Below are 23,202 nucleotides of genomic sequence, written 5' to 3'. Positions count from 1 at the left end.
TTACCCATTCTTGGGTAACTCCCTGTTTCATTATATGGGGCTTGGACTTCTTGTTCCTAAGTTTCACGTACGATTGGTGTCCACACATATCATTGATTATCCAACGTTTCAAACTTGGCCGGAGGGTAGTCCTATCGCACGGCTTGCTCTGGTTGGGTCCTCATCTAATATGTGTGGAGATGGCGTGCAGCGCTGTTGTCTGGCTGTGCTGCTTACAGAACCCAGCTATTTCCGACGCTAGGGTGGACTAAAGCCTCAAGCATCTTTGCTACGGGCGACAAAAGCAAAATCGGTCTGATTCACCTGTGCTGGCATCCTTGCCAGTCTTTAGTAGCGGTACCACTCTGTGCATTTTCCAGACTTCGGGAACGAACTTTAGTGAGATACTTGACCCCTGGCACATCCAGCTGTTTTAGCATTACCATGGAGATTCCATCAGGGCCAAACGCTTTGGATAATTTAGCGTTCCTGATAACATTCGCAACATCATACATTGTAAATTGTGGTGGTTCATCCCCGGCAGGAAGAGATTCAATGCGACGTAGTACTCATCGCCCTGCACTCCCAGGGTGCTCGACAAACTGTCGATTAAAATCACTTGTGCACGCCTGTCACTCCCAGGATGCTCGACAAACTGTCGATTAAAATCACTTGTGCACACCCTAGGCTCAGGCCGCCTGAGGTGACTGAGGTTCTTTCACACTTCTTCCCAGGGTTCGAGAGTAATTTAACCGTTGACCACAATTCAATTATTCCGACTCCAATGTTGCAAATCTTCAGCTGATTGAACCACTGGAAACCCTTTTAACTTCAAGTGGCACGACAAAGCTCATCAGGCTCATTTGCTAAGTTTGGTCTCACTTCGGGTATTTGACCAGCAGGCATATGGCAAGCGGCTGCAGCAGTGATTCAGTCTCTGAAAGGCACTTCTGCTTCCGGAACATCAGAAGGGTTGGGCAGATCCCTGAATGCCACAACTTATGATGTGTATTAAGTCTTCCAAGAGTAAACGGTTTTGATCCTCCAATAGCGGGCTAATGTTGGACTCTATAACCTAGAGTACAGCTATTTATTATGTATACGTTAAGGAACTTTACCTCGGCAGTTCCGCACCTGACTACTACCCTCATACATTCCATGTTCGGGTCATTAGAGCCAGGCTCAAACGAAATAGGCCTGTTTGAACAGCCTAGTGCAATATGAAAGCTAATCCCCCACCTCCGCTTCAGGTGCGATCCTTCCTCCGTACGTTGTAACCATCACAACGCTGTTAGCTGCAGTTATTGTTGAACGTGGTTTCTTGCACCGCCGCGACCTGGATATTTTTCCGACTTATTAAATCAAGTATTTCCTCGATCTTACCTCGGAGTCCATTACAATTAAGTTGCAAAAAATAACACATTTTCAGGGATTGGAACAACAACGGCTGGTGTTGAGTGCTGCATTGCATGTGCGGCTGCCGTTTGGGGGAAGTCGCGTATTCTGATGATGGCGGCTCACTGGGGGCTGTGTTCATGCAGCACCATAATCCCTGCCGTTGTCCCTCGCATGGACGAGTCCAGAGCAACCCCTGAGATGAGACATCCGTATGGTAGTCTTTATTTTTTTCACTGTGATTTTTCTTCACAATGGGTTAATAAACTAGCTCCCCTAATACTAAAGTTTCGAAATCCAAGACGCATTTCATTTTAAGACATTTTTGTTGTTTTTCGTTCATTTTTGTGGATATGTTTCTGCGCATCAAGTTCAGAGATAAACATCAAGACCAGTTCAATGCCAGTCAGACTCAACGGAACTCAAAAAAAAAAGATAAAGGAGTAGCAACAGCCACCAAAGGCAATAACAGAATGGAATAATGTAGCCACTGCTGCTAATGGTGGTGCGGCTGCTGCTGCCGGGTACTCGTTACAAATTGCAAACACACGTTTCTGGTGTTGTTTTGCAAATGTTGTATTAAAGCTTGGAATTGCTCCTCAGGCCTTTTAGCTTTAGAAGCAACCAAACATTGTCTTCAACTGTGTCTGTTAGACTGAAGTGATCAAAGTAACACCATCTCAACTGGTTGCACTTAGATTTCCAAGATCGTTTGCCATGTTTGTTTTTTTTTTGGTTACTGAACCAAAACTCGTGAGAATTGCCAGGGTTAGCGGTGGTTAGCTGGTTACTACTCCTAACTAACTGACTCTGATAGACTATTTGGTTGCATTGCATGGCATGGTTTGTCAGATTGTTTGGTTGTCTGTCTTTTTGTCTATTTATCTATCTGCCCATAAGTGGTTGATATGCCAACTGACACATATAATCTCGATTTCGGTATTCCAGTATGTTAAGCATTTCGGATAACTGAACGTACGTTCATTCACACTTTACTTTGACCATAAAAAATATCCTCCAGAATAAGTTTTTGGGTGATTTAAATACAGCAATTGTATGCCAAGATCATGGCAAAGATAGCCAGGCGAAATGACAGCATTGAATGTGAAATGTTATACGAAATATTTACCGTAAATATGTCACTGTTGTCATAGCACTTGGCATGGTGGCAGAGCAGGATTCAAGTGTAAAATTTGCAATGGACGACGTTAAAATGGTTCACAAAATTAAAAAAAAAAATAATTGCAGAAAATGTAGCTAAATAGATAATTTATAAGTCGTGAAAAAAACTCGTAAAGACAAATAACCTTTCTTTTGACGAAGCCAACCAAGCTTCTGTTTTTAATAGAATTTAAGTTCAGTAGGAATTACTGAGCAAATTTGGAACATTTTTGTTTATGCATTCATTTTCGCTCAATCAGCAGACCCCAAGATTTAATCACCTCTGAACCCCGCACTTTCATCAATCTTGGGTAAAGCTAATTAGCCGAGTTTTAGAGAGTTCAATAGCCACCGCTTTAGAGATCTGCCCAACCATGAAACCCAAAAAGGACCTTACGAGATATCATCATTGCTACAGCCGCTACCATACATCTGCTGGTCGAATTCCTGAAGTAAGACCAAACTTCCATTGCAAAGACGGGGGGATTAGCAAATGAGTGTGATGAGCTTCGTCATGCCAAACCCCAGTGACACCTAAGTCAGGGAGCTGACACAGGAAGTTTGGTCGGTGAGCATAAGCGGAATTAGTGGTTACATCATCTGAAGAGTTGCAACATTGGACCCGCAATAAGTGATTTGTGAGCATCGGTTAAGTCACTCTCGAACCCAGGAAGGAAGGAAGATGGGACCTCAGTCAAGTTTGGTGCCGTTACGTTGACTGATCTGAAGAGGTGTACTGGTCATTTCAAACCACAGTAGTGACAGGGCGAAGAGTACTACGTCCTGCCAAGGATGAACCACCACAATTTACAATGGATGATGCTGCGAATGTCATCAGGAACTACATACATCGTTCCCTATGTCTTGAAAATGGGCAGGGTGGTTTAGCTACTGAAGCCAGGCAATGATGCCAGCTAAGGTGAATCGTACAGATCGATTTCGCTTTTGTCGCTCGTAGCAAATACCCTTGAGGCTTTATTGCTCTCCAACGTCAGAAATAGCGATCATCAGCATGGGTTCCGTAAGCAAAACAGCAAGACAACAGCGCAGCACATATTAGTTGAAGACTCAACCAGAGCATGGTAGAAAAATGACGGTGGCGCTTTACCTATCAAAAACCTTTGACTTATCAATAACCTTATCCACGCTGTTTGAGGACATCGAACAGACAACCCTCCGGTCATGTTTGAAACGTGAAACAGGGTGAAACAGGGAGTTCCCCAAGGTGGGACGATATCTCCGGATCTGTTTAACATCTACCTCTCCTGTATTCCAGCCCCTCCTGACGGCATTGAGATCATAACGTATTCGGTTGTTTGTATGATCTTGGCGCCAGGTAACTTCTCTGATGTAATTTGTGAAAGGTGAACTCCTATTTGAGTGATCTAAGCACATTTCACCGCGCGAGGAATACTCAAATACCCGCCACTAAATCTACAGTCACTCTGTTCTCCCCATAGACTACTTCCAATTGTGACCCATTCGAAGACTAAATCTACAGTCACTCTGATCTCCCCATGGACTACTTCCAATTGTGACCCATTCGAAAGCATGTTTATATCTCGCATGCATGCCACAGCTTTCTGCGACAAGCTAAGGTGTAGAAAGAAAGTCCTCAAGTCCGTAGCCGGCAGCACTTGGGGATGTAGATAAAGAAACGGTACAGCAATGCAATGGCATGCTTTCGTTGCAGTACTTACTAGGGTGTTACCATGAGGGCTATCCTAATCACCATATGATAGATAGGATGCCCCCATCCAGACATGTCAGGAGGGATCTTCATGATCTAGAAAGAGAGGTCTAACGTTACAAGAGAGAACCCCTAGATCAACAGGCCTATCAAGCAGGATGCAGTCGCAGGTACCATAAATAACTATCGTGTGAATACTGTCCTCGGAAAACATCCCCCATATGTCGCAACTGAGGAGCGTCAGCTGCCACGGCAAACCAGAGTAATTTTGGCTCAACTACGCTCGGGATAGTGCAGACGTCGGAATTCCTATAGGGCAAGGATCGATGACACTGTGAAAAACATCTACCCAGCATTCGGCACAGACCCGCATGACACACTGCAGCTTTTAAGGGCGTTTGAACCAAACCTACTCGATTAAATCTAGTAGATCTGTGGTTAGGCACATTCCTAGAACTGGCGATGGACCAAGGGCCATATTAAGCAGAAAAACCAACATACAAAAATATAAATACAGTTACAACAATAACCACAACAATTTGGGTTGTGGATCTCATCGGGTTATCCTAGTCTCAACCTCAGGCTGATGTAGTCCAAGCTTTGCTGGGTTTTTGAGTCCATGCATTTAATCGATCCTACACCACGAAAGAGTCGAATCTTTGTGAGCTAGAACTTGCTCCATAAAAAGATCCGTCAAATTAGTTTCAGGCGGGGTAACGATCTTGCCATTAGGTTGTATGTAACGTATGCGTTAAAAGGTAGTTTAGTGGTGTACAAAGTTTGGCTACCTATTAGATGTAGAAAGCTTGCATGCCTCAGCCCAGAACAACGCCACATATTAAGCTCCTTGAGCCTCAAGGCAGATCGGGATGCACAAAACGACCACGAAAACGCGACAAAATCGATTAGTTGTCAATGAGAGCCGTACCTAAAATTTTCTGAGCGACATTTTTGCAGAACATTTCGAAGCTGAAAAACGTCATCTTGTGGTACTTTTATAGCCGCTCTTAAAATAAAGGACGAACATGACATTAAAGGAAGCGAGTTAGAAGGTCGAAGTGCTCTACGAAAATAATCCTCATTCGATTTGACTGAAGACTTGTCATCTCAAAAATACGCTAAAGCAACAGTAAACAAAGATATAACGCTAATTCCTGATGGCTTACAGGGTCTCCAGCAAAAACTTCCTTACGCCATAACGCGGAAGTTCGACTCACGGCGGATCTGTCCATCGGGGTTCTTAATATACTCGTACTCACCAAGGACTTTCATCTCCGAAAGGAATTATCTCTGACCCAAAATTTGTGTTCACAGTGTTATTTATTAAAACACCAACAAATATCCTCTCGTCAGGGGAGCAAGTCACTCCGGGAAGTGAGAATTTGCCTGTAGGTAGTAGTAGAGTTTCTAGAGCAGAGTTCGTCCATCATTTCGCTTGATGTTCCCAATAGATTTGGGATCATTTGAGATCACTCTGCGAAATTTCGCAGCTGTATTAACCCCTTCTATTACCTCAACTGAAGTTTATACAGCAATTTCTTTTTGTTTTCCTAACTTCACTCTTATACTTATTGAAACTATTCCTATATAAGTCCCAATCTGAATTAAATTTAGTCCTGTTAGCCGTATTATATGCCATCCTGCTTTCTTTCCTGAGGATAAGTTGATAACAATCCTAAAGAACACTCGTCAGGTATTCAGCTTCAAGAAGAATATAAGCTAGAATGTTGAATTGTTTCCAGTTGGTACTTCTGGGATTCCTATGTGGTGGTTTCTATATCGCTCTGTGGTCCGAAAAGAAGCACGCCTCCTGTTTGATATAGACGCATGCTCCATATTTGTATGACTGATGTCTATCACTTCATCTCTCACGCTATTCTCTAAAATGGCCGTATTTCCCCTATTTCATAATCGCAGATTATTAGTTAAAATAAAATCGAATTTGGACTCGTCTCTCAGATTACAGCCGGACTTCTTCAAGAAAAATTACCTTGGAAACCTTACAGGTGGGAAACTTTACAGCTTTATCCCCATAACTATGTTCTAGATGCCGTATGAAGTGGTACAGGGGTCGTTTGATCTAATTTTCGATTTCAATATCGTGTCACATAGATCCTCGACGCGCCAGTTTATCAGCTATTTAATTTTCATCGATGCTGCAATGACCCGGGACCCAACACAAAGTTATGATTGATTTTAGGGTATCAGCTCATTTAACTGCAAACATTTCGGCATAAAAGAAACTAACATTTTTGTTAAACTTATATGAGAGTCGTAGGTTGAGGGTATTGCTATAGATAAATCCCTATATCGTCTAGAGGTGGGGATTGACTTAAAATTCATTTGTGGTGATATGTTATCACTGATTCCAAACGAGTCCAGTGGTTGTTGTTGTATCAACGCAAATAAGTTCATTCGTATATTTATATCTGGTTCTGGTTCCTCTGCATTCGGATTCAAAAATGGCTGCGTCCATAAAGAATTAGGAGACAGGTTAGAGGGGTTAGCTGGAGTTTTGTGCGGTCCCAATTTTTATGCAGGCATGTGTTGGGTATCGTGCCGTCAATTCGGACCCAATATGAATTGAGGCGGCGGCATCGTCCGGATCTCAACTGGGATAAAATCTCTCGTTTACCCTTGGAAGCTGACGTTCTTCTGCTGCGATGGATGGGGGATGGACATCAGAGTAGGACATTCACACAGTACCTTTGTACTGCATGCGCAACTGCATCAGTATGAATGTTATTCAAGCTTGCTTGATATGCTTGTTGATTTAGAGATTCTCGTTTATACCTTTGGACTTCTTTCACGCTAGATCATGAAGATCTCTCCATACGTGCCTGAATGGGGGATGCATGCACTGCAACGAAAACATCTTGTTGTGCTGATGCTCCGGAGACAAAGGTCTTCTCTTGAAGATGGTCCACAGGTATCATGATGAGGCACCTTGTTGCAGCCCTTAGGGCGGCATGTGGCAGGTTTGAATATTCTTCCAGTGCGTAGCATTATTATCGGCTAAGGTTTTTTATCTACTGTCTTCACTCTACAGGTATTGGTTAACATATGTGTAAAGAGACGTAATTTCTATGCCACCACCAGGATCAATGCCTGGCCAGAGCTGTGGCAAATTCTTTCAGAAAAATGCTAGCCACTTTTTCTGAGTATTGTTTTTTTATACCCTCCACCATAGTTTGGAGGGTATATTAAGTTTGTTTTTTCGTTTGTAAAGCATTGAAATAATCATTTGCGACCCTATAAAGTATATGCATTCTTGATCAGGGTACAATTCTGAGTCGACCTGTGCATGTCCGTCTATGGTAATCACTCTAGCATCCACAAAAATGGAGATAGGACGCCGAAACTTTGGGAGGATTCGTCTTTGCAGGCAGGTCAAGTTCGATGGTGGGCTATATCGGTCCACTTTTGATATATCCCCCATATAACGGTACCACCCGATTACAGGTATTTTGACGTTTTAGTCACATTTTCAAACCGAATTAGCTTTAATGTGACATTTAGGGTTCCTAGTGATCAAAACTTACGGGCATAGGTCCATGTTTTGGTATAGCCCCCATATAACGGTACCTTCCGATTTTCGGTATTTTGACATTTGGAGTTCTCAGTAGCCACGAAACTTCTCCACCAAAAATCGTCAACATAGGTCCATGTTTTGGTGTAGCCCCCAAATAACGGTACCTTCCGATTTTCGGTATTTTGAGAATTTTAGCTACAATTTTACACCGAACTAGCTGTAATTTGACATTTGAGGTTCTCAGTGTTCACGAAACTTCTCCACCAAAAATCGTTAACATAGGTCCATGTTTTGGTATAGCCCCCATATTGCGATACCTCTCGATATTCAGTATTTTGCGAATTTTAGCTACAATTTTTAACCAAACTAGTTGTAATTTGACATTTGAGGTTTTCAGTGGCCACGAAACTTCTCTACCAGAAATCGTCAATATATATCAATGTTTTGCTACAGCCCCCATACAACGCTACCTCCCAATTGTCGGTATTTTGAAGATTTTAGCTACATTTTCTAACCGAACTAGCTGTAATTTGACATTTGTGGTTCTCAGTGGTCACGAAACTTCTCCATCAAAAATCGAACTAGCTGTAATTTGACATTTGACAGTGGTCACGAAACTTCTTCACTAAAAATCGTCAACATAGGTTCATGTTTTGGTGTAGCTCCCATAGAATGGTACCTCTCAATTTTCGATATTTTGAGGGTCTTAGTTAGATTGTTTGACGGAACTACTCGTAATTTGACTTTTGAGGTTACTGCAGCGAACCTTTTCCACCAAAAAATTTAAAGGTAGGAAGACACTTTAATATAGCCCATAGGTGGTACCTATAAAGTATACATATACAGGGCTATCATGAATATTTCCCGCGGAATTTTCCGCACGGAAAATAATTTTGAAAAGTGGAATTCTTTTAAAATCTATATTTTAAAATGTTGAAAACTGTTGTGTAATATTCTCGCCGAATCGACAAAAATATTCCCGTTTTGCACATAAATATGGAAATAAAAAATTTTAAAATTGGGGAAAGGGAAAAAATCCGCACGGAATTTTTATTCATGATTACCCTGATATATTCTTGATCAGGGTAAAATTCTAAGTCGATATAACCATGTCCGTCTGTTGAAATCAAGATACAGATCGCAATTTTTAAGATAGAGCTTTGAAATTTTGTACAGAAGTTTCTATTACTCCTAGGATGTTTGGTATTGCAAATGGGCTACATCGGTCCACGTTTTGATATAGCCCCCATAGAACGGTACCACCCGATTTTCGGTATTTTGAAGGTTTTATCTTCATTATCACACCGAAATGGCTAAAATTTGGTATTATGTGTTCGTTGGTGGTATAAAGCTTTCCCCCAGAATTTTGTTGATATGGGTCCATGCCTTCATATAGCCCCCATAGAACGGCACCTCCCGATTTTCGGTATTTTGAAGGTTATGGCCACAATAATCCATTGAAATGGCTGAAATTTGGCATTTAGTCTTCGTTAGGGTATTCAACTTTCCAACTCTAAACTTGTCGGTATAGCTCTACGCCTCCATATAGCCCCCTTAGAACGGTACCTCCCGATTTTCGGTATTTTGAAGGTTGTGATCTCAATATTCATCCAAAGTGGCTGAAATTTGGTATTTAGTCTTCGTTCGGGTAATAAAACTTCCACACAGAAATTTTTTGGTACAGGCCCACGCTTTAAAAGAGCCCTCATAGAACGATACCACCCGATTTTCGGTATGTTGGAGATTTTAGCTTCGTTATCACACCGAAATGGCTGAAATTTGGTACTTTGCCTTCGTTGGGAATATACAATTTTCCCCCAGAATTTTGTTGGTATTGATCCACGCCTTCATATAGCCCCACAGAATGGTACCTCCCGATTTCCGGTATTTTTAAGGTTGTGGCCTCAATATTTCTCCGATATTGCTGAAATTTAGTCCTCATTTGAGTTATAAAACTTTCCATATGAAATTTGTCTTCATATAGCCCTCATAGAACGGTACCTCCTGATTTTCCTTTTTTGTTAGGGTTGTGGCCACAACAACAAACAGAAATGGCTGAGATTTGGTATTTACTCTACGTTGGAAGTAAAACCCTTTCCAACTGAATTTCGTCCTTATAGGTCCACGTTTCGATATAGCCCCACAGAACGGTACCTCCCGATTTTCATAATTGTGAAGGATGTGACGTTAATATCCCACCAAAATGACTGAAATTTGTTATTTAGTCTTTCATGGGGTTATAAAATGTTCCAGAAAAGAATTATCAGCATAGGTCCACGTCTTCCTATATCCCCCATAGAAGCGTACCTCGTGATTTACGGTATTTTTTAGGTTTTAACCAAATTATCCTACTGAAATATCGTAAATTTGGTATTTAGTCTTCTTTGAGTCTACCCACGTTACTTACTTGTTTAGATTAGATTATGTAATTTAGGCATTTGGGGTATGCATGGTCGAAAAATGTTTCGACCTAAATTGTGAAAGGAAACTAATTATTCCATTTTAATTAAGATTATTTTATGGTGGATGATATAAAAAGGCCTAGCCGCACTTAACGTTTTTTACTTGTTACTTTTCGATTAGACACTTATTCATGCTGAGGGTAACACATCCATGTAACATTATTATGTTAAGCGGAAATGTAGGTAACATTGTATACAACGAAACAAAAAACTCGCTTAAGAATCTGCCACTTGTACCTTCAGCAAAGAAAACTAGATCACACCAATAAATCATATTTAATTGAAATATTAATTAAATTCAAATCATAATTAGATTTGAAAAATGATCTGTGTTCCACCATAGGGTGTCATCTAATATAGAGTCTGTCTGCACAACAAAGACGCATTTTCATTATTTCCTTGGAAAAAGCACGTACAATTCTTAAGGTTTTAATCGAAATAATAACAACAACACAATAACGTTTATTAATAGCCAGAAGTAACTCAAGACGAATGGCATGCATTGGCGTAGGAAAAGCTGTCTGGTGGCAAAAACGTTTTAAGCCCTCCCCCTAAAAATGTATAGGTTTTACCATAGCTACGTTCCTGCCATATACCGCAGTGTATAGAACAAGTGCTGAAATAAACTTTGCTGAAGTAAACAAGAATTCCAATACGAACAACTTTAGCTATTTTTAGCCTTGCTTTCATAAGAAAAACATAAATAATATCTACGCATAGAATTTCGAAACCTTTGTAGCAGCACAGCACTCTAGAAGAAAAAGGAGCAAGCAGCCAGTCAGGCAACAACTTTTCACATAGTCATCAACACGATCATCACCACCATTATACCCGCCAACGACTCTTATGGCTGCTCATGTGTTACAGTGCGTTGAGCGGTTTCTCAGGTTGGCCGGCCATGTTTGGCGCTGCAATCGTGCGTGCGAGCGTGCCCAGTCAATGTGCATTTAAAAAATATGTTTCCTTATCCAATAAACTTCACATACTACAGTCCAACGCAGGCAACAAGCACCATTAACTGTACATAACTTCAGCAGTGAAATGCGTCCACCCAACACCAACGAAACAACAACAGCAAATGTTATGCGAAAAAGCAACATTTATTGTCTGTGATAGCGATAATTGAATACCACAATCCATCGGAGAACTTCAACAACAACTACAACAAATTAATATTCTAGGCTACCAATTTTATGATATGCCATTTTTCTTTTTCATTAACGATGATCAAATTCCATTTGTGGATATGTGTGTGGAGTGCTTTTAGTAGCTAGTGCAGTTTTATTATTTTTAACTCGATCCTGAGATCATTTACAAAATCCCTAAATCACATTTGTGATGAAGCAGCTCAAGGTCTAGGCACAAAGTTCGGGATAAATCTATGATGAATTAAAAAAGCCTGGTTCACATTACTGTACACGAATTGGGCAATACCCCGCAGTGAAGGCAGATCTCCTTAACACTAAGCGACGAATGGTGTTATATACCCCCCCCCCCCCCCCCCCCCCCTTTAACGTGAAACCATCTTCCAGATGGTTCATGGAGTCATCTTCTCTTCCGTAGACGACTCACGGATTCATCTGCTCTACAGTAGTCGATTTATGGAGTCATCTACTCTGCAGTAGTCGACTTATGGAGTTATCTATTCTGCTATAGACAACCCATGGAGTCATCTACTCTGCTATAGACAATCCATGGAGTAGACGACTCTTCAAGTCATCTACCCTACAGTAGACGACCCATGGAATCATCTACCCTGCAGCCTCATGTAGCCGTAAGTCATCTTATCTACAGGAGTCTTCAATCCCACTGTAGTTTCGTCGATACGGGATTGACCAAACGACGCCCGAATTCGGCCCAGCGCTTGCAACCTCGGTGTACACATGTTTGTATTTGTATAGTTCTGAAATGCCTGCTACGGACTCTTTATATTTCCACTCGGTTTGTCACATCCGCATCTTCACCCAAACCCAATCTTCGGTGAGAAGCAATAGATGTCGGGAATTCGTGGATCTTAGGGGTTGTTCTGGACTTGCTGTTATGTTGCTGCATGCTATGTGAACACAGCTAATTTCCTTGATTCCCTTGTAACTGGCCTATCCGCACATTGGTCTGTTCAAGCACGTCCGAGATGAGGATGTCCCGAAGACGACCCTCTATCTATGATTGCCAGCCGGATCTCACCCGGGACAATCCGTCGAGCATCGATGTCATCCTGCTTCGGGTTTGACGAGCAAGGAGTCTGCAAAGCAGTAGGCTGTGCGTTGTCCTTACTCACCTTCGTGGACGAGCAGGGAATCTGCAGACTGCTAGGTCCTGCATTGTCCTTACTCGCCTTCACAGACGAGCTTGGAATCTGCAAAACACTAGTTTCCGCGTTGTCCTTACTCACCTTTGTGGACGAGCAGGGAGTCTGCAGAGCACTAGGTTTCGCCTTATCCTCACTCGCCTTTACAGATGAGCTTGGAGTCTGCAGAGCACTATGCTTCGCGGTATCCTTACTCGCCTTTACAGACGTACAAGGCTCCAGAGAGGAAGCACATGATGAAGAGGCTTTAACCTTTTCAACAGTGATCCTATCACTAGCCTTCCTCGTCACTGAAGCAAGCGATGCCAACGGGTAGACCGGCTGTGACAACGTAGACTTCTTCGCAGATGGAGATTGGTCTTCAGACGACCTCATCTTCTTTTTCATCAGCTGACTCACCTCTATCACCCTTTGTTGGGGTTTAGAAGTTGGGCCAGCTACAGAATCAGTCAAAACCTTCCGAGAGGATTTAGATACCTTCTTTTTCCTTTTTGGCGTCTTCTCAGCCTTCTTTGAGAGCTGCGACGTTGCCGCATTGGATAAAGGGGTGTCCTTATCAGAGCTGAAGTCTCCTCCCTTCGTCACCTCTTTGGAGGCTTCGATGGGGGTTACTCCCTCTGTTGACGTAGGGATTTCACTGATACCCACTTCCCTCTTTGTTACGTGAGGATATTCTCTTTCGAATCTTCTCACGAATTTGAGAATAGAACGTATCATTTGAAACTCCCTTACGCTGATGGTGTTGGGGTCCTTATTAGTATACCGATTGCAATAGTTAGTTGCCCTTCGGTATGATTTTTTGTCTATTGCTTTTTTTGGTTTTGGCAGAATTGGAGGTCTGTGGATTCAGCGAATCATCAATCTTATCGATAGGTTCTTCGCTCGTACATTTGGGGACCGTTGTCAATGTCTATATTTGTGATTGTCAGGGATGATGAAGAGGTTGAACTTGTGAGTGTAAAGACTAAGGGTGCCAAGGCATCTACACCTATATCAGTCGAAGATTCATTTTGAGGGTATTGGGTTTTTGGTTTTTTGTTAAAAGTTCGAATGTCCATGGGATATTGAGTTGTGGAGGAACTGAGGTCTACCGTGGCATAGCCTCCTTACCACGGCAAGGGCATGATAATTACTCGTTGAGTCGCTCAGGTATCAACTAGGCTCCGTTCAAATACAGTTGGTACCCTAACTGCAAACCTTGAGAACACCGATGGGCACGTAGTCGCTTAACACCCCAGTGTTAGGGGATCTCAAAAAAATTGTATTTGTTTTTGGTAGGAGATCGCTACCAAATATGTATGTGTCACATACTTCAGAGATACGCTGTGGGTTTTCAGTGCACTGTGTTGGTTTGTGACAGTAGAAGTGGATAAACTTTGGTCGGTCACAACCTCCCAATCCAACACTCTAGAAGTTGAATGGAAGATTGTGGCGTCTAGCATCCGCATCGCGCCAAGATCGTTATCCCCAGAGAGGTATAGTTCTGGCTGAACATATTGATAGCTGTACGTTTTGCACGGTCAATGAGGACGCCCCTACCATAACTAGCGAAGAGTGTCACAGTTCGTTTCTCTTGGATCAGTTTCTCTTGGATCAGACTATCTCCCGATAATTACCTCCCTCAGCAGACCGCCCGTTTTCATCACCTCTGAACGCCACACTTTCGTCAGTCATGGGAAAGCTAATTGGCATAGGTTCAGGGAGTTCACCGATCACTGCTTCAGAGATCTGCCCAGCAGAAACGACGTTCGGAGACATCATCACTGCTGCAGCCGCACGCCATATACCAGAGGCCACAGGATTAGGAAATGAGCGTGATGAGCTTCGTCGTGCCAACCACAGTGACTCCAGAATCAGGGAGCTGACACTGGAACTTAACAGTTTGGTCGGTGAGCATAAGCCGAACAAGTGACTAAATCATCTGAAGAATTGCAACATTGGAGCTGGAATAAGTGAATTGTAGGCAACGGTTAAGTCACTCTCGAACCCTGGAAAGAAGGAAGTCAAAAGTGGCATTATGCTGACTAATCCGAAGAGGTGTGCAAGTTATTTCAATTGATAGTTTGTCCACCCGGAGAGAGACAGGGCGAATAGTACTACGTCGCATTAGATCTCTTTCTGCCGAGGATGAACCACCACAATTTACAATAGATTATGTTGCAAATGTCATCAGGAACGCTAAATCACCAAAGCGTTGATCCCTAATGAAATCTCCATGGAAATGCTGAAACAGCTGGATGCGCCCGGAGCCTAGTATCTCACTAAAGTGCTCAAACAGAGCAAGTCGTTTGATAGTACAGTGATAGTGGCGCTTGACTTATCAGAAACCTTTGATACTGTCAAGCACTCCACACTGTTTGAGGATATCGAACAGACAACCCCCCGTTCAGGTTTGAAACGTTGGATAATCAATTATATATGTGGACGCCAGTCGTACCTGGAATTCAGGAACAATAAGTCCAAACTTTGTGAGGTGAAACAGGGAGTTCCCCAATGTGAGGTGACATCTCCGGAACTGTTTAACCTCTACCTCTTCTGTATTCCAACCCGTATTCGAATGATTGTACGACGGCTTAACTCCTATCTGACTGATCGTACCATTTCTTTCCATGCAAATATCCGTTACTAAATCTACGGCCACTCTGTTCACCACATGTACGGCAGAGGTGAGAACCTAGTTGAATATCGTGGTTGATGGTAGCAGAATTCCGACCACAAACTACCCCAAAATTCTTGGGGTCACATTCGACAGCAATATCAAGTCGTCCGCGCATGCCACAGCTATCTGCGACAAACTGAGATATAGGAGCTAGGTCCTCAAATCCTAGCCAGTAGCACTTGTGCTACAGATAAAAGAACCTTATTGACCACATATAACGCGATAGGTCGGTTTGTGGTAAGATATGCGGAGCCACTATGGTCAGCTAATGTGAGTGCAACGCGATGGAAACAATCTTCAAACATGTCAGAATGCCGCCCTGTGAACTGCAATAGGGTGCCTCCTCGTGTCTTCAGCGGACCATCTACATGAGGAGACATAAATTCTTCCAGTTTATCAACACAATGGCATGCTTTCGTTCGGCAGTACTTTCTCGGGTGCTACCATAAGAGCCATCTTAATCACCATATGGTGGATAGGACTCCTCCACACAGGCATGTCAGGTGGGATCTTCATAATCTAGAAAGAGAGGTCCAACGTCACAAGAGAGAACACCTAGATCAACAAGCCTATCAAGCATTACAGTATTTATATCGTGTGAATACGGTCCTCGAAGAATATCCATTATCTATCGCGGTTGAGGAGCGTCAGCTGCCACGACGAACCAAAGTAGTTTTGGCTCAACAACGCTCGGGATAATGCAGCCGTCTAAATTCCTATAGAGCAAGGATCGATGACACCGTGCAAAAATCTGTCCAACATGTGGCACGGGCCATCACGATAAACTGCACCTGTTCAACTTCCCCTGCCAAACCTACTCATCTAACACCAGTAGACCTTTAATTACACCCCATCGCAGCAGCCAGATTCCTAGAATTAGAGATAGACCCAGAGTCAGATTGAGCAGAAAATTAACTTGCAAACCTAAAATAAAAACTCTGTTACAATAACAACATGGATTCATCTACTTTACAACTGATAGAGTAATCTACTTTCTAGTAAACGGATCATGGAGTCATCTGCTTTCCAGTAGTCATCTGCCACCAACAATTCATAAGTTAAGAAACAAAAAAGTTCAGTTAAACAAAAATGATGGGAAAGCGGTCTGAATAAATAAATTCGACCAACAATTTGCTTCTCTTTTAATGATCTGCAAATTAAAGGAAAGCTTAAATCATATTTTGCACATCTGCTCAAAAGAATTCCTATTTGCCACATTTCGAATTTTTCATTCCTAAAGTCTTTGAACCACAACACCACCACCAGCTCACACACTTCACTCACTTGACGATCTGGGTGGCATTTTATAAAACGTGTTCGCCGCCGCCATATCAAATAATCAAATCAGTCATTTGCATGATATCTTTTATGACGTTAATTTTTGTTGGCATTTATGACTGATCCGCTGAAATTGTTTTCCTCCGGTTGCATGTTTGTTGGATTTATGTTTCAATTAACTGATTTAATGAGTTGTGAAGAAGAATTTTTATTATCCCATTTAGTTATTTACATAGAATTTAATCTGAGGAGGATTTACAATGTTTTTCATTAGAACAAATGAGCGGCATTAAACATGACATTGGGGAGCTATTAAAATGATCGTTTAAATGTTGAGCAAGAAAGTCGTGGACTTACTTACTTAGCTGATTTTTGACAGAACATTTGTTCTATTATCCGAACTAAGAAAATATCTCCATTTCTCTCTGTTTGCTGCTGTATTTTCGAAATCTGGAATTCGCTCCAAGGCTTCGTTGGCCTTCCAGTTCTGCGTGAGCCGCCATGCGGCAGCTATTTCATCATCACTTACTATATTACATCATCACTTACTCTTATGACATGGTTTAGCCATAGAGCTGGCAAAAAATCGATGGCACTATCGATAAAATCAATTATTTTTTAAAAAATAAATACCGATAGATAGTTTTGCCTATCGATATTATCGGAACAAAAATCCCCAACCTAAAATTCATTGAAATAAATAGAATTTTCGCTGCTTTTCGGTTTTGTGTGTGTGAGAAAGTAAGTCCGTAGTTAGGTTAGGTTAATTCATCATAGCCGCTTCACTCGGTGACCATAGTTCCATTGTGTTCATCCAGAAACTGGAAGGAAATAAAGAGATAGATACGAAAGGTTCGTAGTAGAAGAAGAAGATGATAGTGTGGTAGATAGCGTGAATAATACAGATTGAAGCGAATGAAAATTTAAAGTTTGTAAATCACCCAATAAAAACGATACTCTCAATTTTGTATGGGTATAGCACTGTTTTCCCAAAGCCATTTGCACGACTTTGAGAAACGGACAAGGGTTGCAGGATCTGCTGATGAGACTTCGGTGAGAGTAGAGAATTCGTAGTCACCCAATAGTCTCTGTCTGGTAAATCTAAGCACTGGGCAGCGACATAGCAAGTGCTCAATCGTCTCTAACTCTCCCTCATCCTCACAAAGCCTACAGAAGTCAATGCCGGTACCGTCTCACTTGCAAGTTCTTGACCTGATGCGACAGTGTCCAGTAATTACACCTATCGCGATTCTGATCTCAGACTTGCTAAGCAAAAGTAGTGATGAGGTTCTACGTGTCGATATAACTGGCCAGATAAGATTAGCCACCCGACACATCGGTTCCTCATGCCAAGCTCGACCGGATATATCCGAGTAGAACTTTACGAGCTCACCAATGAAATGACACAACGGCGGCCCAACACAGAATTCTGCCTGAGTACTTTCAGATTTAGAGCCTGTGCGAGCCAATTCATCAGCGATTTCATCCGTAGTTACACGTACACATTTTTCGGAAAAGTAAAATGCATTTTTTTAATATTTTTATAAAATAAAAACAATTGTTTATCCTCATTTACATTTCTGTGAACTACTTGTGCAAAATGTCAAGAAAAGCATTGACATTTCCGCCATTCTCATCTCCAAATTAATGGTGTTGACAACTTAACGATAATATCGATAGCAATCGATATTTTAAAATATTATATCGGAAATATCTAATGTTGGGAATATCGATGGTTTGCCAGCTATACCTAGCAAACGCAATCGTTGTATCTCGATTCGTTTTATAGTTGAGACAGCTCGTTGTTTGTTGTGACAATCTCCTCTTAATGTGGCAATCTCCTTATGAATGGGTCACTAGAGTCAAGCTCAACCGATATAGGTTTGTACTGGACAGACTGGTGTATAAGGTAGGCAAGTCCTTCTCCTACGGTTATTGCCCTCCAATAGCGAACTAATGTCGGGCATATAACGCAGAGCGGAGATATTCGTCGGCGGTATGTACACATTAAGCAACATTACATCGGAAGTCACACACTTTACTCCTATCACAATACATTCCATGTATGGTTCACTGGAGTCAAGCTCAAGCGATATTGGTTTGTACTGGACAGACTGGTGTATAAGGGAGGCAAGTCCTCCTCCTGTCCTTCTTGTACGATCCTTCCGCAAAATGTTATAATCACCGCAACGTTGCAAGCTACAGGTGATGGTGAGCTAGATTGGGTCGCGGCGACTGATAAAATCTACTATTCCGCTGACCTTTGCAATTGAATGATGCATTATCGGGGCGCTAATGCTGCGTTTTTGTTGTTGAGGAGACTGCGGTGGTGTCTCGTATTCCGACGACGAAGTTAGAGTTATGTATATTCGTATGTAACACATGAGTATTTAATGTTGTTGTTTAATACCCTGTAAATAGTGTTCTTACAAATTCAGAGGGGCACTGATGTATACCATATGCAATATTAACCTAAAACAAGTAAGAAAGTATCAGTCAGGTGTACTGACGGAGATAAACCCTCAGCCACTGCCCAAAAAACCACAAAACCAAACCAAATACAATAATTATGGTGCCGTTGGGGGTTCATGGTGCTTTCAGGACAATATCTCAGGAAGTATGGCCTTACGCATGGAACAAATTGTACCGTCGTAGAGGGAGCCGCAATGAAAACTTACTGAAAAAAATTTCAAAACTATCCGAGAGGAGCTCTTAAACTTCACTTTATCCGAATTTTGTGTGGGAGGTACCAAAAGAAGTGGACCGATACAGTCCATCTTCCAACCTGATACATGACTAGATGAAATAATACGATGTGCAAATTTTGCAAAAATCAGAAAATCTCTTGAGAATTATTTTGCGGATTTGCCAGTTTGGTTGGTGCCGTCAAGGTTTCTTGGACTTTTAGGCCAATATCTCAGGAAGTATGGCCTTGCGCATGGAACAAATTGTACCGTCGTAGAGGGAGCCGCAATGAAAACTTACTGAAAAAAAATTCCAAAACGATCCGAGAGGAGCTCTTAAACTTCACTTTATCCGAATTTTGTGTGGGAGGTACCAGAAGGAGTGGACCGATACAGTCCATCTTCCAACCTGATACATGACTGGATGAAATACTACGATGTGCAAAGATTGCAACAATCAGAAAATCACTCGAGAATTATTTTGCGGATTTGCCATTTTGGTTGGTGCCGTCAGGGTTTCATGGTGCTTTCAGGACAATATCTCAGGAAGTATGGCCTTGCGCATGAAACAAATTGTACCGTCGTAGAGGGAGCCGCAAGGAAAACTTACTGAAAAAAAAAACTTCAAAATGATTCGAGAGAAGCTCTTAAACTTCACTTTATCCGAGTTTTGTGTGGGAGGTACTTGAAGGAGTGGACCGATATATCCCATATTCCAACCTGATACATGACTAGATGAAATAATACGATGTGTAAATATTGCAACAATCAGAAAATCTATCGAGAATTGTTTTGCGGATTTGCCATTTTGGTTGGTGCCGTCAAGGTTTCTTGGAGCTTCTAGGCCAATACCACAGGAAGTATGGCCTTGCGCATGAAACAAATTGTACCGTCGTAGCCGCAAGGACAAGTTACTCAAAAAAATTCAAAACAATCCAAGGGGAGCTCTTAAACTTCACTTTATCCGAATTTTGTATGGGAGGTACCCGAAGGAGTGGACTGATACACTCCATATTCCAACCTAATACATGACTAGATGAAATAATACGATGTGTAAAGATTCCAACAATCAGAAAAGGAAGTATGACCTTCCGCATGAAACAAATTGTACCGTCGTAGCCGCAAGGAAAACTTACTGAAAAAATTTCAAAACGATGCGAGAGAAGCTCTAAAACTTCACTTTATCCGAATTTTGTGTGGGAGGTTTCCGAAGAAGTGGACCGATATATCCCATATTCCAACCTGATACATGACTAGATGAAAAAATACGATGTGCAAAGATTGCAACAATCAGAAAATCTCTCTAGAATTATTTTGCGGATTTGACATTTAGGTTGGTACCCTCAAGGTTTCTTGGAGCTTTCAGGACAATATCTCAGGAAGTATGACCTTGCGCATGAAACAAATTGTACCGTCGTAGAGGGAGCCGCAATGAAAACTTACTGAAAAAAATTTGAAAACTATCCGAGAGGAGCTCTTAAACTTCACTTTATCCGAATTTTGTGTGGGAGGTAGCAGAAGGAGTGGACCGATATAGTTCATATTCGAGCCCGATCTATATCTGGAGGGAATAATACGATGTGTAAAGTTTGGACCAAATCGATTGCTCCTTTTGAGAGTTATCGTACACACCATTTTACATACAAATTTTGAACTTTTGTGGGGGAGGTGCCGGAAGGAGTGGACCGTTATAACCCATCTTCGAACTTAAACTAAGTTTGGACAAAATATTCCGAAAGAATTTTAGACCTAATCGGTTGATCCGTTCAAGAGTTATCGTGCGCTCCAGCCAGCCAGACAGACGGACGGACATGGCTAAATCAACTCCAAAGTGTCTGAAACACATTTTGTCCAAACACACTTGGGGTCTAAAACCATTATTTCGATGAAGCACATTTTGTCCGTATATACCCTCGTTAGCATAAATGCTGAGGGTATAAAAAGTTAAACCAATTCAAACTTTGAATTTCAAAATTCCATTTATTTTCCATAATTTCTAAAGCGGAAATTTACTTATGCATTGTCACTCAATTTAGTCCACATAACTGAACTTGTTCTACTTTTTAATCGCATTTAAATATCATTTAGCATGTTTGCCACATAACTTCTGTTTTGTCATTCAAATTGACTGCCAATTAATTTGCTGAAACCCCTAATATTACAAAGAGGCACATTAGACAGAGGAGCAACCATGAACATAGGAGATCGTAAGTTAATAGCACGGGAAATGTGAACTCAATAAATTGTTTTCGGCTATATCTTGATTACTCGATATCCAAAACGTTTTACTATTTCAAAGATACAAAATAATTTTCATAATTTTTAAAGAGAGAATTTATTTACTTATCATCAAATTGGCTCCACATAGATAGAGGTGCAACCGTGCACACAGAAGCTCGTATGTTCAATAAACCGGTCAATAAATTTATTTCGCATTTAAATTTTTAAAGCTCTAAATTAATTTCCATAATTTCTAAAGCGGAAATTTATTTATACTCAAATTGACTCCACATAACTGAAGTTGCTCCACATTTCAATCAAATACCATTTAACATGTTTGCCACAAAACTTCTGTTTTGTCGTTTAAAATTTGCTTTGAAAATAAGTCACAACAAATGGTAATCCTGCCTGATATGGTGACTGCTTGCTTGCTACAGGCTTTGTGTCTCCATAAATTCAAATGAATCCTGCATTGATGTTTATCAGTGGACAGCTTTAATTAAAATTTGTAACACCACTGCGTCAATTTTTCGAAATTGAGAGGGGACAGCTTTTATTCCGGTCATTTCTATTATGGCGGAGAGGGATGCAGTGCATGATGTTCATAAAATTGCCGCAAGAGATAACCACTACCATGTGTGCAGCAGATAAAGCAACTGTAATGTGGTGGTGGAGGAATTTGTGATTGTGCATCGAAAGCTTAAGGGGGAAATGCAGTTGCAACAACAACATGAGAAACATGACGCTAATTAACATTTGAACTCGAACATAATAAATTTTAAACAGCAAGTAAATGGCAACAATATTGTCATTCCGCACAAGGCCCACTTCGTTGTTTTTACAAAACGTTTTTAACGTTCCCTTTATACAATTTGTTATTGCAATTTTTATCTTAATCTTGTACTTTGTTTGCATAATCCTTTCTTTATCATTTCTCTGTTTTTTAATTCCTTTACAGGTCTCCTTCCCCTTCAGTTCGAACGGCAAACCAGGACGTATCTATCATTGGAATTTGCCGGTAATTAAGAAAATTCTCGAAGAAAAACAACAACGTTTCCCAAGTGTGGCCAAAGTGGAACCACACAAAATCCAACAGCTGATTGATATCCATAATATACCGACATGGTCGAAACCATGGGAAAATGAATCGATTGAAAAGGCCTACCATCATCATCACCACGACTCAATGATGAGCTATAAAAAATCACTAAAGCGTAAATCACCCTCGTATTATGCTCCCGCCAATACCGTCAACAAGAATAGTTTCAATAAATACTTTTCGGGTAATGGCAAACCGAAAGGATTTTATGTCATTAAGGAGAATCACAAGAAACCATCGTACTATAAAAATATTGTATCGTAAGTTGAACGAAGGAGGGAGTAAGTAAAAGAAACAACAACAAAACGAAAAAAACAATAACAAACATTCGCCTACATACAAAAAGTCTAATCCTAAGCCTAAGGAAACAAACCACAAAATAAAAATGCAAGTAGTTACATAAGTACTTTTTACATTAGGGAATATACACTGACACACACACACTCACGCCGACTGACTTGGGAGGGTCATATAGAGGGAATATTAAATATTGGAATTATGATAGGGAACGACAGATAGGCAAGTATAGATTTTAAAAGCCATTAAATTTAGAAGAAAAATGGGTAAAACTTATTTGGTGTGATCGGAAAATATGTTTTTTTTTCTGCAAGCAAAGCTCCAGTTGACGAAAAAGTTCCACGGACTACAAAATACAATTTAAAGAGTAAAATGTAGAAAAGCAACTCGGTAAGACATATCAAACGCCTTAGACATTCCTCCGTATTCCATTCAAAA

At 41.2% G+C, this 23,202-nt stretch overlaps 1 protein-coding gene across 3 annotated transcripts in view; it reads left to right on the top strand.

Moving 5' to 3' along the window:
* LOC141391035 (uncharacterized) overlaps nt 1-23,071 on the top strand; it is a 105,627-nt gene extending 82,556 nt beyond the window's left edge. For 2 of the 3 annotated variants that reach the window (XM_073963954.1, XM_073963953.1), the window contains exon 5: nt 22,327-23,068. In XM_073963954.1, the coding sequence (XP_073820055.1) occupies nt 22,327-22,731 (405 nt within the window). In that variant the 3' untranslated portion in view covers nt 22,732-23,068. Of the gene's footprint in view, nt 1-22,326 lie in introns of all 3 variants that reach the window. The other variant, XM_073963952.1, reaches the window with a different exon arrangement.
* The last annotated feature ends 131 nt before the right edge of the window (nt 23,072-23,202 follow it).

The sequence above is a fragment of the Musca autumnalis genome, unplaced genomic scaffold, assembly GCF_047663935.1.
Source record: "Musca autumnalis isolate F117 unplaced genomic scaffold, ASM4766393v1 scaffold_1, whole genome shotgun sequence".
Taxonomy (NCBI): domain Eukaryota; kingdom Metazoa; phylum Arthropoda; class Insecta; order Diptera; family Muscidae; genus Musca; species Musca autumnalis.
The sequence above is the reverse complement of the archived record's forward strand: the minus strand, read 5'-3'. Positions and strand labels throughout refer to the sequence as shown.